Below are 16,121 nucleotides of genomic sequence, written 5' to 3'. Positions count from 1 at the left end.
TTCACCTGCCTCTTCATTTATACACTCCAACAAGACCAGACCGTGAAAAACCTCCGTGGAGCTTTTGCGGAGGTGGCTTCACAGATATTGTGTCAAAACGGTTTCTTTGATGTGTGTGAGAGCTTCTTCTCAGAGTGTTGCTATGCAGACCTGCTACCTTGAGGCTATAAGAGAACTGGAAAGACACAAACATAAAAACACATGCAATCTTACACACAAGGACGCACATATAGAGAAACAGACAGACAGTCAGATTCATCTCTGTAGACAGGGGATGAGTCATCCTCTATTCCAGTCCCAACTGTGACCCAGCCGGGTCATGTAAACAAGACAAGGAAACTGAAAACCTAAATATGGGGGCTGCATTTGCAGGCAGCAAGTACAGTAACTGTAGGCACAGACGGAGAGCGGTTAAGTTTCAACCAGTAAGAAGAAGTTAAAGGTCTGAGTTAAAATGCCTTTTGCAGAAAAATCACATAGCATGCAAACGTGCACAGCTCCTCTACCCTGCAGTCAGTGTGGAATGTAGATTGGTGGGTTGGGTGGGCAAATGTTCCTGGAGCACAACCCCACCTCTCCCAACGATCTGCATCTGTTCAGCCTGTATAGACATGTGCTCAGCTGTGCATTTGTGTGTGTGTGTGTGTGTGTGTGTGTGACTAGTGGTAGCTCAGCTGTGAGTGTGTCATTGTGTGTGTATGAGTAAGGAACAGTAGGCCGAAGTCTGTGTGTGTGTGTGTGTGTGTGTGTTGGTGCAACAGAGGGACTAATGTGACATTCTCCTGCTGCTTCCATCGCCTGGTTCGTACCTCAGCTGTCCCAGTGGGCCGAGGCCAGACAACACACATAGCTCTGGTGTGTGTCTGCACTCTGTGACCCAGGACTGTGTGTGTGTGTGTGTGTGTGTGTGTGTGTGTGTGTGTGTGTGTGTGTGTGTGTGTGTATTGTCCGTTCCAACTTCAAGCAAAACTATGGAGGAGTGAAGTACAGAGGACGCTCTGGAGCGCAGTGGAGACATGAGTTACTGTTCTGGAGTTGGTCAGGTGGATCACAACAGAGCTCACAGTTACATAAAAAAATATTATAACGCAAATGAGTGAGCAAACAAATCATTATATAAGCACTGAGTCCCTTAGGGCAACCCTTAAAAGTTTGTCAAGACATATCAGTCACTGTCATATCCCTAATTACAGGTTAAACAAGTCTTCTGTCACGGAGAATTTACAAGGAAAATGAAGAAAAACTCTAGTTAGGATATTTTTGACACACACCTTTATGGTACAAGCAAATGTGCCTTAAAATATGTAAAGCAAAGTTAAGTAAATATCATGCAAATTTGTCTTCAAACTGTAAGATTAAAGACGTTTTCGAGGCAAAATGTGAAAGTTATACCCAGTAGTTTAGGTAAACTTGGTAAAACAGATAAAATGAAAGGGTTAGTTCACCTGAATTACTAAAAAAAAACATCTTTCCTCATTTACCTCGCTTGGTATCTAGTGATGAGGACAGTTTTGGTTTTATTCTCTTTGGTTGTGACATATCCGCTCTGGATAATCTACAGAACACACTTTCAGCTCTTTTCATAGAGATTGTTGCTTTGGTAAGAAGCTGCTCCAATGAGCACAGGGACATCTCTGTCTTAAACGGTGTAACTGGGACATTGTCTTTAACATGACTATTCAAGTGTTTAAATGCATTTTGTAATACTGTGAGACCCACAAACAAAATTCCATGAGCTTCTATTTTATTGGGTCTGAGGCGGAGATCTCAGACACGTACAATCACATCTTAAAACCTGGACAAATAAAACCAAAACATGGCTAGATACAGCTGCAGTGAGGTGAGAATTATCTTTTTATGTAACTTGGCTGAATTGACCCGTAAAACAAAAAATGGAGCTCTTGTTGTCTTGTTGGCCGGTGATATATTTCAAATGTTGTCTCGTCAAGAAATAACTAATCACATCACTCTATGTGATGTGATTAGAGATGTGATGTGATTAGAGCAACAGGCAGAGAAACACGCATATGTTTACACTTTGAGCCAAACATAGAGCCACAAGCAGGTCAAGATTTCCCAACCTGTACAGTAATCAGAGATGCCCCATCCACCCCCCACCCTCAGACCCACCCCCCTCCTCATCCACCTTCTTGTACACATTCACCACAAGCAGTCATGCTAAGGCTACATATGGTCTGCAGGCTTATACTTGTTGAGTCTTGCTCGTATAAAGGAGAAGAGGAGAGGAGAGGAGAGGACGGACACCCTCTCTCTACCATCTCCCTGTGTGTGATTCAGAGAATAAAAGTCAGTGTGCCAAAAGGACGAAGGAGCTTTAGACCATATGGTCAGAAGGTGACTGGGTTGGTGTCTAATGGGATTGATCTAATCTGCTTTTACATTAATAGAGAAGGAGAGAGAAAGACAGAATCATTTGCATTTAGAAAACAACTTACTGTAAAGTAGTTCACATGATTTTGAGAAGAAGTCGTATAATTGAAAAGGAAAATCTCGAATATAGAATATAGGAGGAACATGGCATTGGTAAAACATGCTCTTTTACATATATATAAACCAATTCCAAAACATTAATGTGCCACAGAGCAAGTAATGTCAGAACAGTACAACTACTGTATGAAGACAGATGAATAGGACAGGACAAAGACACATCTAAGATGATGTTGCATTAAGCTCATCAAAATAAAATCATCTGTCTTCTGTGTTTTACCCGATGTCATAGTCATTGGAATTAACAGGATAATGAGGGCGCTCTGACTTGCGGTAGAAGGAAACTCTGAGCCTCGCCCAGGCTAGTGGGAAATAACGATACCTACGTCATTTTACCATGGAGTGTCCTACTTTCAAAATCAGCTGGCATTAAACACCTGTGTCAACTTCCTGTACACATGCCCAACCACCACTCACCACTCACCACCTCTCTCTCGTATTATTCAGTAGGTGATGTTGCTCAACCGGTTCCTCCTCCTCCTCCTGCTGCTTATATACCTGACTTTTTTTTTCCTCCCCCACGAGACCAGTCTGCAAGTGTAAACATCCATGAATCATCAGTGTTACATGAGATGATCGGTCTATCGTCATTATTACCAGATAGTCATCCTCTTTTCCCACTTTCTTCTTCACAGGAGTATTTCTGGTGGTGCTGTGCATCTGTTCTGTGATCCATCCAGATGGGACACAAGGCGGATAGTTTGGCACATCAGGCACATAATGAGGAGGTGCAAAGTACTTTTAACAGATAGATACTAAAAACAGTTTTGGTGAAAACAAGATAAATATGGCCCGTGGTAGGACACTAGACTAACTCAACTGCAAGCAACCACCTTAAAATATGTGAATGTGGACCTCAGGCTGAGTTAAAGAGTTAATGAACTGCACAGGGTATCAACCAGTGGCAGAACCGTCACAATGGATGCAGGAAATTTCCTAGAGTTACAACACTGAGGACCTGAACTGGAAGTGGCATCACCACTCACCCAACAGACCTGTTTCATATATCACAGCAGGGCAGTCGCAGCTGCAGCTATAACTCAATAATACCAAATACTGTCATAAACAAACCTATACCCATCATTAAATGTACTGGCTGTAGCTGCTCTGGCACCTTTGTAAAAACTACAGAACAAAAGCATCGCTGTAGTAACATATCCTGTCCTAACTAATCATTAAGCGCTGTGTAAGGAAGAGTCAATTGAAGCTGTTGACGTAATACTCTTAGATAATATCTTATGACTAAATAGCTGAAAATCTTTACAAACGCATGTTACACGCTTTGTTGAGCCTGTTCTGTGTTTTTCCATGACTATCATGGAAGGGCATAATAACAAGGCAGTGTCAGTATCACACTCTGCCTTGAAGCTGTGTCACAGGCCACTGACTCACCAGTGTCCCAGTGTTCACCGAATCTGTAACCTTATCACTGACTGAAATCCTGTTCACTTTATAGTGAGTGACTACAGCGACTGAACCGCTGGGCCGTCCGGAGATACACTTTTGTTTCATAACACAGGCCCAAGGTATCACCTGGCAAACACTGGTTACCACTGGTTACAGGAGCTTCAGGTTAGGTGACAAATGAGAATTTACATTCCTTTTCATCTATTGTCTCACTATCTCTGCAGATCTCTCCAGAGAACAGAGCTTTCCCCAGAAATGAAGAGAAAATCAGATTAGAAAAAAAAAAAAAAATCTTTAGGATTCATGGGCAAGGGTTCTTATCTGGCTCTTGGTGGACAGTACTTACTGGATTTTGCAGGTCTTGGAAACTCCGGCCTGTTAAATAGATACATTTCTGCTTTTACAATGTAAGCTAGCCAAACCAGAAATCACCCGACAGCAGCACATTTCAGTTAATAATCATTTTTATTTTCTTTAGAAAAAGAAACTATCACAACTTCATTTGGTTACTGTACAGTTTCTCTTCTCATAGTCACTCAGTCTGATAACAGGTTGTGATTTCATTTCATGCTGGAACACCAAACACCCTCCTACTAACGCACACCACTAGAACAACATGACAGTATACAATTTTCTCTTTTTCCACTTTTTGCTTTTTACATCCTCTGATATTCTGGAGTGAATAGCAATAGAAACCACTTCTATAAAAAATGGAGACAGAGTAGAAATCCCTGACAGTTTCACTGAGAAAACACGGGACAAGAGAAAGAAGTCTTTGAGCGGTGTGGTCCATACCAACATGCACCGGGCGTGTCTGTGTGTGCGTGTCTGTGTGCGCGCGTTTTGGACAGCACCATAATTCACTATATATGTGTAAGTTTAAGAGGTTCCCTGCCCTACATGAGACAGAGTGGGAAAACCGAGAGAGAAAGAGGTGGTGGGGGAGGAGTGAGAATCTAGGTCAGATTGTGGAGCATGCAGACCCCCTTTGCAGACTCACTCGTGTCTGCATTCTCTCGCTCTCAGTGGACAGAACTGCATGCATGTTCATCTATAGTCGGGACAGAGGACTGTAAGTGGAACACAGTTAATATAAGATTAAGGGATGTATCAAGTATGTCTCCCTGAGAAACACGTCTTTCTGCAGTACCATAAAACCCCGCCTTTATCACTGGCCTGTCCTGTCAACTCATCTACACCTCCCCCAGAGAAAAAAAAAAAAAAAAGATCTTGGCTCATATTAAACATACTGCCCTTCATTTTACCCCATGATCCTTCTCGCCCTGCACCATTCTTCCATTAGGATTAATGCGCCACTGCCAACAATCACAGCAGCCAGTTAGGGGCATGGGCAAGTGACATTCATACAAACTTTAACTTTCCAATGCAACTTTCCTGTCAATCACCCCACAGGTGTGTATGTGCAATGACTTGCAGCTCTCCATCGCTCTGCCTCACACAACAGTCTCACGCAAACCAGTTTGTGAAGTACCGACTGTGACGTTGACACCTCTGTGACAGAGTTCGAGTGGAACTACTGTGCCCACCCCCCCACCCCGTTCCACTCAAACGGGGGAGTTGGGGGGAGGAGGGGGCTGTAAATAGGTTGTCCCAGGCCCTCTCAATGTCTCCCACAGTAGCACCACAAAGCTAAAGCACACACACATACTAACGTCACATATTGAGCTGACATGCAAGCACCAGGGTTCAGGAAAGGTAGAAAAAGAGCAAAATTAGAAACATGAGGAAGTGAAGACTTATTGCTAAAAAAATGTTTTCATAATTATTCACTACATAATGCCGATCCCCCCATTACCTGTGTGAAGGCATTTATGTTATATAAATACATGAGGGATAACTTTGTCAGTGTGTCAGGGCCTAAACACTAGAGCATGATTCTTTTTTTTTCTATTAACTGATGTTGGCTGAATAAATCTTTGTTTGCTAACTCTAACCTGATAAGAGTGATCTCTGTAGCCCTTTTCAAGTGTCACTCACATAAACGATTCCCCAGAAAGGGTGGCGTCCTATGAGTGTTAAGAGTGTGAAGTGAGGCAAGTGACAGTGTGCTTGAGTGTTTTTTACTAAAACACAACACTCACGTGACAACACACGCAGATTAAAAACATTTGCTCATTTATGAAGCTGTCCACTCACACAAGGAAGATTTTAAAAAGCATTATCTAAATCAAACCTCATCAGTTGGCTGTATACAGAAACTCCACAGCCGCTCAAGGAAATCCTCTGTATAAAAACCTTTTTTCAGAGTGTTTCTTTTATTGTCTCTCTGTCTGTATTCAGCTAATATTAAAAACCAGGAACTGGGGTGTCGACACCTCTCAGTAAAAAACAAATAAAAGAACAGCCAAACAAGTTTTAAAACCTAGGCTCCTCTTTCCCCTACACTCTGACTCCTCCTGAGAAGTGCAGAGGAGGAGGGAGTGGAGGGAGAGAGGAGATAAGAGGACTCTCTCTCTCTCTCTTTGCCTCCCCCTAAGAGACAAGTTTGGGAAGGACCGTGCGAAGAGGTATGGCCTCCCCTGAATCTACCATCATGTTGCTCCTCAGTTTGTTGTTGGCAGCTGTAGTGCCTAAGCCAGGCCCCCCTTTGGCCAGGATAGAGGGGAAGGAGGTGCTGTGGTGCTCAGGGAGTCGTTTTACTGTGGCCCCTTGACTCTTCTCTGTCCCTGGTAGGGGCTTGGGCAGCCTGCGATACAGCCAAGGGTGCCTGAGGGCCTGGCTAGGGGTGAGACGAGATGAGGGGTCCCAGTCCAAACACTTCTTTATGAAGTCAGTAAAGGTGGGGTCCTCGCAGCCCTTGAGGGCAGCACTCCACTCCTTGCTACCAGGAGGGCCTCTCATCTTGCCACGGCGGGAGCGAGACCCCGTCAGCACAGTGGCCCCCGTGGGCAGGGTGTTGGCTCCGCAGTAGCGAGGGTGGCCTTTGGAGTTGATGAAGTTCTTTGCTCTTTTGGCCTGCTCCAGAACCTTCTGTGGAGGCATGCCCAGCAGCTCCATGACACAGGCCAGCTGGTCACCCTCATCCTCGCCGGGGAACAGGGGGTAGCCAGTCAGCAGCTCTGCCAGTATGCAGCCGAAGCTCCACATATCAATAGGAAGGCCATAACGTGAACCAAGAATCACCTCTGGAGCCCGATAGAAACGGGACTGGATGTAGGTGTACACTCGCTGGTGTTCAAAACAGCTGGAGCCAAAGTCAATCACCTGGTACACACAGGAATAGAGAGATCAGTATGAGTGAACATCAACATTAGATGTACACATGCAGTTTCACAAGACATTCATGAATGTACCAGGTGTCTTACCTTGATGCCGCTACGTCCCTGCTGCTTGAGCAGGATGTTTTCTGGCTTGAGGTCACAGTGGATGATTCTGTGTCTGCTCAGGGCCTCAAGGCACTGCAGGATGGAGTGTGCAAACTTCCTGACCAGTGGCAGGCTGAAGCCCTGGAACTTGTTGCGCTTGATAAGCTCATATAGGTTCATGCTCAGCAGCTCAAAGGTCATGCAGATATGGTTGCGGAACGTGAAGTTTTCAAGCATGTGCACAACATTCATGGTGCCGTTACGATCCTGTTTGCGCAAGTGCTCCAGGATGCGGATCTCCTCCTGCGCCTGCCGGTGGAAACGCTTCTCATTACGCACCATTTTCAGAGCCAGGTGCTGCTGCAGTTTGTGGTCGTATACCTTTGCCACCTGGCCAAAGCTACCCTTACCGATAATCTGAAAAGCCAAAAGAGGGAGATAAAAATTTGGGGTGAGCAAAAAAAAAAAATCAAACATTATTAGCTTTACAGGCACTCGGTGTTATTGTAATAGTCTTTAAACACTTCACAGTATCAAAATATAAATGTGTCTGACCTTGAGAAACTCATAGCGGTAAGCCAGGTGGTCATGGGGTACGTGAATGTAACCGCCCTGCTCATCATCATAGCCACAGTTGTTGTTGCCTCCAGCAACGGCAGGCCTCTTCTTGGCATTGGGTCCCACAAAGTAGATATCTGGGTAGGAGTGGATCTCTGTCTGCTCCAGGGTGGTCAGTTGAGATCGGTACAGTCTCAGAGCCTGGTCAGGAGTGAGTGGGCCACACAGCTTCCCACTGTTCCCTCCACTCCCAACTCCATGTGTGCCGGAGGATTCAGTGGAGGAGCCCTTACTGGATTCAGTGCTGTGGCAAACGAGCAAGTGGTGTTACTGGTGCATCTAAGCATGCTTTGAGAGGTCTCTCTAAGATCCGAAGTTGTCTTTGTGTGTGCATCTTTCTCACCTTTCTACACTGTGCTCCTTGGACAGGCTGGAGACTGGGGCAGGTTTACTGGGCGTATGACCAGTGGTCCCACTGTTCTGAGTGGTTGCTGTAGTTATGGCATTGATCTTTCGATTATTGGTGGCGTCTTCATACAGGTACTTGACCTTCAGCTGGCCACCTCGCACAGTTACCTGATCCCTCATTACAGCCTTGTTACTGACAACCTATAAAGACGAGAGAAAAACAGACAATGGACAAAAAGAAGAAAATTAGAAAATCCACTTGGTAAACACTCCAATGTAGTGTATTCGGTCTTTGAACAGGGTGTAGATGTTGTACTTTATTGTGTAGAAGAAGTGAATATATTAATATTATATATTAGGGTTAGGGTAGAGTTAAGAGAGGATCTCTCTCCGAGTATGTGTTTAACTACAAACTAGTGCTACATTATGTAAAACGGGGCTTTCCTCAAGTCTGCGAGAACTCAAGTGAAAGGTCGCTGAACACAATCATGCACAATACATTCCTTTGTTGGATGGAATTTTATCAATATTTCATATATATATAACAAAACAGAAAATAGAGTAATTGCAATTTTCATGCTCATCTTACAAGCTAAAGTGTGTGTGTGTGTGTGGGGGGGGGGGGGGGGGCAGTGGCTTCCTCTGGATCTATCTATTTACATATCACCACCACACACTAAACGGTACTTCAGTAGAAGTGATTTAAATATGGCCAGAGAAGAAAAGATACCACAGAAAGAGTAATGATTCACAATGAACTCATGATTCACTGTGCAAACAAAGTTAAAATGCAGGAGATCTAATACAAGCTTTTGTTTTGCTACATACAGGATGAAATATTAACTGCTAGCTTCAAAGTCATGGGCAGTAAGCCCCTAGCAGGGATGCAGCTAGCAGTGGATGAACCAGCACAACAGGAATTTCAAGAGAACAACAGGCCCACCTCCAACCAATACACATGCAAAACAACCTATACCCCTGCCTACTTGTTTGTTTGCTAGTTGCTAACAATTTGGTAAAAAAGTATATGTAATCTTTGGCTGAGCATTGCAAAAATTCTTAAACTTCGTGAAGTCCAGCATTTAACTTCTTGAAAGAATTTGAATAGTTATATGGGGTTCAATATGACTGCAAATGGTGGCTAGCCATTGTTACTCAAACCTACCACTCAGTTGTTATAAATTAGCACAAATTTTGAACATATTTGCCCATAAACTTTAAAAGTGTCTGACCGACCTTTGCTTAAGAGGACCTGAAAGGTTAGAAGAGTTTATGGAAAGCTCTAGACTCTTGCTCTCGCCTGCCAGTAAACAGCTTCGTTTCAGCAACCCCAGGAATTCATTCCTCCTCACTCTGTCTCTCCCTCTTTTCTCTCTCGCACAGCGGAAAGAACCTTCCACAAGATTATGGAGCACAAGGGAAATGACAGTCATTAAAGTTAGATTATACTCTTAAACTGTAGAAGCAGTGTGGCTGTTAATAAGACACGCTGACATAAACTCAGCACGGCCTTCCTATATGCAGACACACTGGAGAGGCATATTGACTGAGTCTTTCTGACTGTCTCGCTTTCACATGAACACTTTCATTTTAATGGCAGAGTGGTTTCACCCATCTGAGGGAGGGGCTTAATGTTTTTGTCCTGTGGAGCTCCTGACTTCAAGCTTGTACACACAGCTGGGCAGGTCTATGGCTGAACCCATGTCAGCTGATAAAGACAACACAACATGGAAACATACATTAAAAGTAGGTGTTGACATGTTCTACTGAGAGAGGACTCAGCTTGGGTTGTGTTTGTGTTGTAAGTTTGAGTCCTAAAATAGAGGTGGAATGCAGGATGGGTTTCCATACATGTAACCATATAGTCTAAACTTATTACAACAGCCCTGCTGCTGACCCAGGGTTTCATGCAGCTGTTGTCCCAAGGCTGTGCTACAAACACAGTGAATGTCATTGATTGAGCCCCTTCACCCACACACAAACGCTGGCATAAAAAAAAAAAATCAAAGTTTTCTACATGTGGAGCACCAACTGTGCTGGATTATTGATTGACCGTGCAGGGGGCGCTATCAGAAAAGAAAACATTTTTAAAAGTGGCTAATGATGGGTATAAAAACAAGAGTGTGTAAATCTTCTTTAACAGTGGAGGTGGAGAGTCCTCTGTGTGTGCAAATCTGCATGGTGCAACAGATGGAGAAGAGCTAATCTCTTTGCTGTCAGAGAGAAACTAAGTATGCTTTTCCCTGTCTCTCAAGCGCACGCACACACACGCACGCACACACACCTCAACGCATGCAGGAGACATGCAGACTTTTGTCACACATCAGCAAATCATGCTCATGCAGAGACAGACGTTGGGTAACAGACATAAAATGATCTAGGGTGGTATCAGTTGCAGTGTTGAGCTGGACCAGGAAGTGCTACTACAATATATTTTATTAGTTTGTCCCTTCATCTTACAGAGAACCGGGATGACATCACTTTATTACTCTAATAGAGCACGAGGCAACTCTCTGAGCTCTGTACATGGTGAACTGGGGCGAGTTACTGTCAGTCACATTCAACAGAGGATATTACCTCTGCGAGCGTGACAGAAAATACAAAGGAAGAAGGACAGGACTAGAATAGAAAACTAGGCCTAACCTCTGTACAAGCCCAGTGATAGAGAATTACAAGAGACAGAAGAAGGGGAGGAGGGGGAGAATGTTGATTGGCGATTTTGTTTGTGGGTCACATTTTCAAGCCCAATAAATCTTTACAATATATCAAACCAGCCTTTTTTCCTCTGCTGGTGTGAGAGGACATGGTGTATCATTGTCTGTGTTTGTCCATTTTCTGCCAAAGGGGCTTTCAAGAAAGGCTAACATAGCAGGGAGATACCCCACTAGAGCTTTAACAATCATCTATTTTCAGTATTGGAAAAAAAGAAAACACTAATCGATCTATTAACGTTAAACATGTTGAAATAGACAAATGCCCACCATAAATTGTTACCAGATCTCAAAGGCATGTCCTTGTCTGGCCAACAGCCCAAACAGGTAATCAAAGTTATGAAACTTTAAAAGCAGCAACTATAACTATGAATCCATTGACTAAAGCATATAAACTGCATTTTATCAAAGCATGTATTATATCTGCACATCAAAAATGGTTTATGGCTGGTTCTTCTGTTATTTGTCTGACCAGATGACAATGATCATGTATGAAGCAACTGGAGACCATACAGTTACATAATGTACATTGGTGAATTAACAGCCTGTGAACTGTAAAATGCATTGTTATTAAATGATTTGCATGTTCAAATAACAAATGTCCACAGGCACAAATTGCTGTTTGATCTCTGCATTTACGTAAGCTTGACACAAAATGGCTACTTCACTTCAGCTAATGTGATACAGTCATGGAGAACTGCCCGCTGCAACACACATTCTTGTACTCCCCCCAGGCAGTCTATCAATATTACTCACATGATTACATTATTCTCACTGAATGGTATAAAACTTGACTGAATTACACAGGTTAGAGAAAAAAAGATAAGACAAGAGATAAGCTATTGATGCAGCAAAGCAAGACTGAGGAGAGGAGGAGGAATGCAAATGGGATGAACAGGAAGAGGGCTGAGTGGGGAATATCTCTCTGAGGAACAGGATGTCTGGAGACAGAGTGTGCTTCGGCACAGGAAATAGGGCTTTGCTGGCTTTGTGTGTATGTTTGTGTTTTTGTGTATACTTACTGTGTGTTTGGGCATTGGGGGCAGCCCAGACGGACTGTTTGTATCTGCCTCCTCCTTAAGGATGTGGTCTGTCCTCATGTACGAGTCATAGAGGCCGTCACCGTGGCGTGCTGAGAGGACAAAGATGAACAAATGAATTAGTGTGATAGTGTGGAATCGTCAAATCTGCAACACAAGACACACTCAGGGATAAAAGCAATCTAATCTCACTCCTCAGGGGCAGAAAATCCCTTGTTTGTTCAAACCAGGCAAAGTCTCATTGATTATTTCATCAATCGACCTACCAGTTCCAATAACTACCTTGAGACGCAAACAAATGATTTGGTTCGGCCCAACAAATCCCTAGAGTGAGCCTCAGCAGGACAGCCGACTGCAGACCAGTGGGGATGCATATTGTCTGCCACAACATCCTAACCCACATTTACTGTGAAAAGGCCATTATTAGCAGATACACCATTGAATCTATTGTGTCCAATACATTGTATCCAAGGCCAGGGCTCCGACCTGACCAGCTTAGATAGGGCTTAGGGTCTCAGATCGCTAGCGCTGCAAGTGGTATTATTGGCCTAATGGGGGTAACAGATGCCACTGTGACGACAGCATCTTTCCGTCTGCCCATCTGTCCATTCAGGCCGAGTCATGTAGTGCACACACCAGGTGTGCTCAGAAATAGAGCTCATATGGAAGGATGCGGGTGCCTGTCATTCAATAGTGCTGTGTATGCGTGTTCACCTCTGTGGCATCAAGCCAAGCACCTAATGTGACAAGATACAGACAAGAGTAGATGGATGAGAGGAGCAGTTACTGTAGGAGGAAGCCAGTTACTCAAATGGCAACCCCCCCCCCCCCCCCATCAGCCTGCTGTTCATCTCAACAGTCATTTAATGTAAATAACAAGTTGCCTGTAAAAGCTGCCAGAATAACCGCCGATAGCTTGAAATTAGGTTGTACGCCATTTACGGTTATTGTTTTGGGTTAACTCATAAGCAAAGGGTTGGTGTTCTCTCTAACCAGCCCCTGAGAGTGTTGCAGCCATGTGCAGGTGCGTCAGAGCCCATGTCCCTTGCGCTGGCTCGTCAACAGACCAGCTCCGGGACAGATTAGACCTGCTGCCTGGATACAGACGCATTAGACCTGCACAGCACAGCAAACAGAGGCATTAGGGCTCTACATACACACACACAATATTAGGCAAGCACAGACCCCATTAGCCCTCTGCAAACTCCTAATCACTCAGTGGGGGCTCAGCACTCTCTGTACAGCATCTGACTTTGTCGTCCAGGCAAACTTTCCGGGGACATTTTTTTTTTTTTTAAAGAGTCCAAACTTCTATGTAACCAAACATCCAGCCTACTACGTGCAGCTGGCGCTGAGCTCTCCGCACTGTGAAAATCCGCCTCTGTACAGCAAAGGGTGGAGAACAAGGTTCAAGCAAACAGACATACAGCTAATCATGTGTCATAAAACGTGTCAGTGGGGGTGTAGTGGGGTTTTTTGTCCTCCTCTTCCTGGTATCTCCTTACAGACAATATGTACATTATATAGCATAGGGTATGACTGAGGCTTGAGAGCAATGTAACAAAGATTTAAAAATTACTCGTGCCCCAAAACACAGGACACACAGACAAACAAAACTGAAGTCAGTGCCAATGTACTAATAAAACCATAACAACGATGGCAGTCATGGTGCAAATTACAAAACAGTTGTAAAAGAAGTAGCTGACAGACATGGAGCTTATCAAATCTTCCAAAAACATTCACAGGCACAAGTCTCGTGATTGATAAGGAGTCGCAAAGCAAAAGACAACATGTTTACAACCCGCGTCTTGTGAAATGCCCATGGCAGTGTGACATCAGCTACATCTGTCTGTTCTCCGTCCTCTGAATGATTTAAGCCAGGGGAGCCAAGAGAAAATTTTGTTAATCAGACATTTTAGGCACAAAGTATTTCTGTAAATGCCAAGAGCTGCTTGAGGATGAAACTAATGCCACAACATGACACTTAAAACACTTACTAATTTTTGTACAGTTAAAACAAGTCTGCATTAAACAAAAACAAGGCAAAAATACTTTGACAACGAAGGAAAACAAGAAAACAAAAGCTTCTGACAAAGAATGCAACTCTTTGTTGTGGTTACCTGTTGCTATTGGGCCCTCTGGTTTTCTGCTTATTATCATCATGATTGCAATTAATATGTGATGCCAGCATCCGAAGTGGAAAAAATCCCGAACAAAAAAGTGCAAAACAAAGGTTCAAACTAGAGTCACGTAGCAAACTTAGCTAACCTCATTTACAACTTTGCCGTGTTTGCTAATGAGTGGAGTCCCAGTACCTTTGAGCTGCGGTTTCGATTCAACTAACTCAAGTTATTTTCTCCTTGGGGTTACCTAGGTTTTTCTTGGCTTCGTGTGTAATTTATCCTTGTTTTATTAAAACCACCGAGTTGTGAATTCAGTGTGCTACTCTCACACTCGCCCTTGCTGACATGAGCCTTGGAAGCCGTTTGAAAAACCTGAGCAGGCGGTGGGGGTCGTTTCCCTCGGCTAGCTAGCCAGCTAGCTTGCACAGCCACAAAAACACTCGTCCGCCCGAGAGCCGCTCCCTCTGTTAAAAATAGTCTGAGTCCAAATATTACAGCTTGGTGGTCTGACCCGGGTGCCCCTCGCCTTTCTCTGTCGGTGCAGTGAGTCGATCCAGAGCACCATTCCCGTGCTTATTCCCGGTTAGCTGACTTTGTAGCTAGCAAATAGCGATGCTACCACTCGATGGACCCTCAGGATCGTGTCCTCCTTCGGGACAGCTTGGGGCTGCTTTCGCTCGTCTTCGGGGATGGCTAGCCAAAATAGGCTAGCTCGCTAGCTAGACTGATGCCCCATGTTAACTGCAGAAACAACCGGCGCATCCCCTCGCAGGAAAGCTTCACCTGTAGTCAGTGCAATAAAGTGGCAGTGTTTAATCCTTCTTTTCTGCCGTCGGAGTATCTTATTCGACTCAGCTGTGTGTTGTTGCTAAGGGCGTCTTCACTAAGCCTGGAGTCAGCAGGCACACAGAGTAGGGAGGGCGCAGGGCGGCGCTTAGCGTCGAGACAACAAGCAGAAGGGCGCCCCGCAGCGGCCAACAGGAGCACTGCAGAGGAGCCAATATGGATGTACTCAAGGTGCAATAATACACCGTACCTACTGTACTATAAAGCAAGAATTATGTATGAATTTTATTAGGTGCATACACCCAACAAAAAACACTAATGCAGTCTAATACAACAGCCAACCTTATAATGTTCAGTTTATAATATGGTTAATACGTTTACTTATCGGTTGTAAGCAATTAATGAGACCTGACTAATGAATCAAGTCGTTAATAGTCGCTATTTACATTATAAAGCATTAGATTTTCATAGATTTATTATTATCGTTATTATTATTATTATTAACAACATATTATTATAACACCATTAGTTACTAACTTATGAACCTTTTAAAAGTGTTCTTTTTAAGAAAGTGATGCCATATATATATATATATATATTCAGCTGTTTGCACACATGCCAACTATTCTTCATGTTCATGTTTTTCAAAGTGCAAAGCTTGAGACTGAAGGAGCTAGGTAGGACAAACAATTGATTGACTAATAAAGTAGTTGATCAGTATGCAACTATTTTTTTGTGGTTTAACTGTTTAGGTCCTTTTTTATGCAAAAGGGCTAAAGAAAAATTCACTAGTTCTGACTTCTATTTGCTGGTGTTCTTAGTTCTCTATTGTAGTAAATTGAGTATCTTAAGGCTTTCCAGTGCTGGTCAGACAAACAGACAATTTAAGATGTCAGCTTGGCCTTTAGGATATTGTGATGAGCAATTTTTTGACATTTTATAAACTGGACAAAGAGTCAGTTAATCAAGAAAATAATCTGCAGATTAATTGATGATGAAAACATCAGCCCTAGGGCTGGGAAGACCTCTCCTCAGGCCCTCAAAGTGCTGTTGGTCATTCGCTTTGCATACCCTGTGAGGAAAGCTGAACCGTAGATTGAAACTGGAGAGGATATGCCGATCTATACAGGTCTAGATATAGTTAGGGGCAGGGCAGAGGACAGACGAAGTGAGACCAGGCAGGCATGAGCAGGGGAACAGGCTAAATTCAGACAGTGATACATGCTGGGCAGAGGGTGATGCTAATCTTAGCTC

The 16,121-nt window shown here is 43.8% G+C and overlaps 1 protein-coding gene across 1 annotated transcript; it reads right to left on the bottom strand.

Annotated features, from left to right (window-relative positions):
- Positions 1 to 4,361: 4,361 nt before the first annotated feature.
- dyrk3 (dual specificity tyrosine phosphorylation regulated kinase 3) lies at positions 4,362 to 14,981 on the bottom strand. Its single transcript, XM_056400501.1, has 6 exons — positions 14,079 to 14,981; positions 11,941 to 12,050; positions 8,203 to 8,408; positions 7,797 to 8,103; positions 7,242 to 7,658; positions 4,362 to 7,140 (listed from the first exon to the last, which is right to left on the bottom strand). Exons 1-6 carry the CDS (start codon positions 14,119 to 14,121, stop codon positions 6,409 to 6,411), a joined length of 1,815 nt encoding a protein of 604 aa, XP_056256476.1. The 5' UTR covers positions 14,122 to 14,981; the 3' UTR covers positions 4,362 to 6,408.
- Between the last annotated feature and the right edge of the window lie 1,140 nt (positions 14,982 to 16,121).

The sequence above is a fragment of the Seriola aureovittata genome, chromosome 2, assembly GCF_021018895.1.
Source record: "Seriola aureovittata isolate HTS-2021-v1 ecotype China chromosome 2, ASM2101889v1, whole genome shotgun sequence".
Taxonomy (NCBI): Eukaryota; Metazoa; Chordata; class Actinopteri; order Carangiformes; family Carangidae; genus Seriola; species Seriola aureovittata.
This window is presented reverse-complemented; position numbering and strand designations above follow the sequence as displayed.

What these genes read in the sequence shown, in the direction of transcription:
- dyrk3 (XM_056400501.1), bottom strand. Translation starts at nt 14,121, where the DNA reads ATGATGATAATAAGCAGAAAACCAGAGGGCCCAATAGCAACAG. An exon ending in CCCCAATGCCCAAACACACA is followed by an intron (nt 8,409 to 11,940) that starts GTAAGTATACAC and finishes TCGTCTTTATAG; the next exon opens with GTTGTCAGTAACAAGGCTGT. An exon ending in AGGGACGTAGCGGCATCAAG is followed by an intron (nt 7,141 to 7,241) that starts GTAAGACACCTG and finishes TGTGTGTACCAG; the next exon opens with GTGATTGACTTTGGCTCCAG.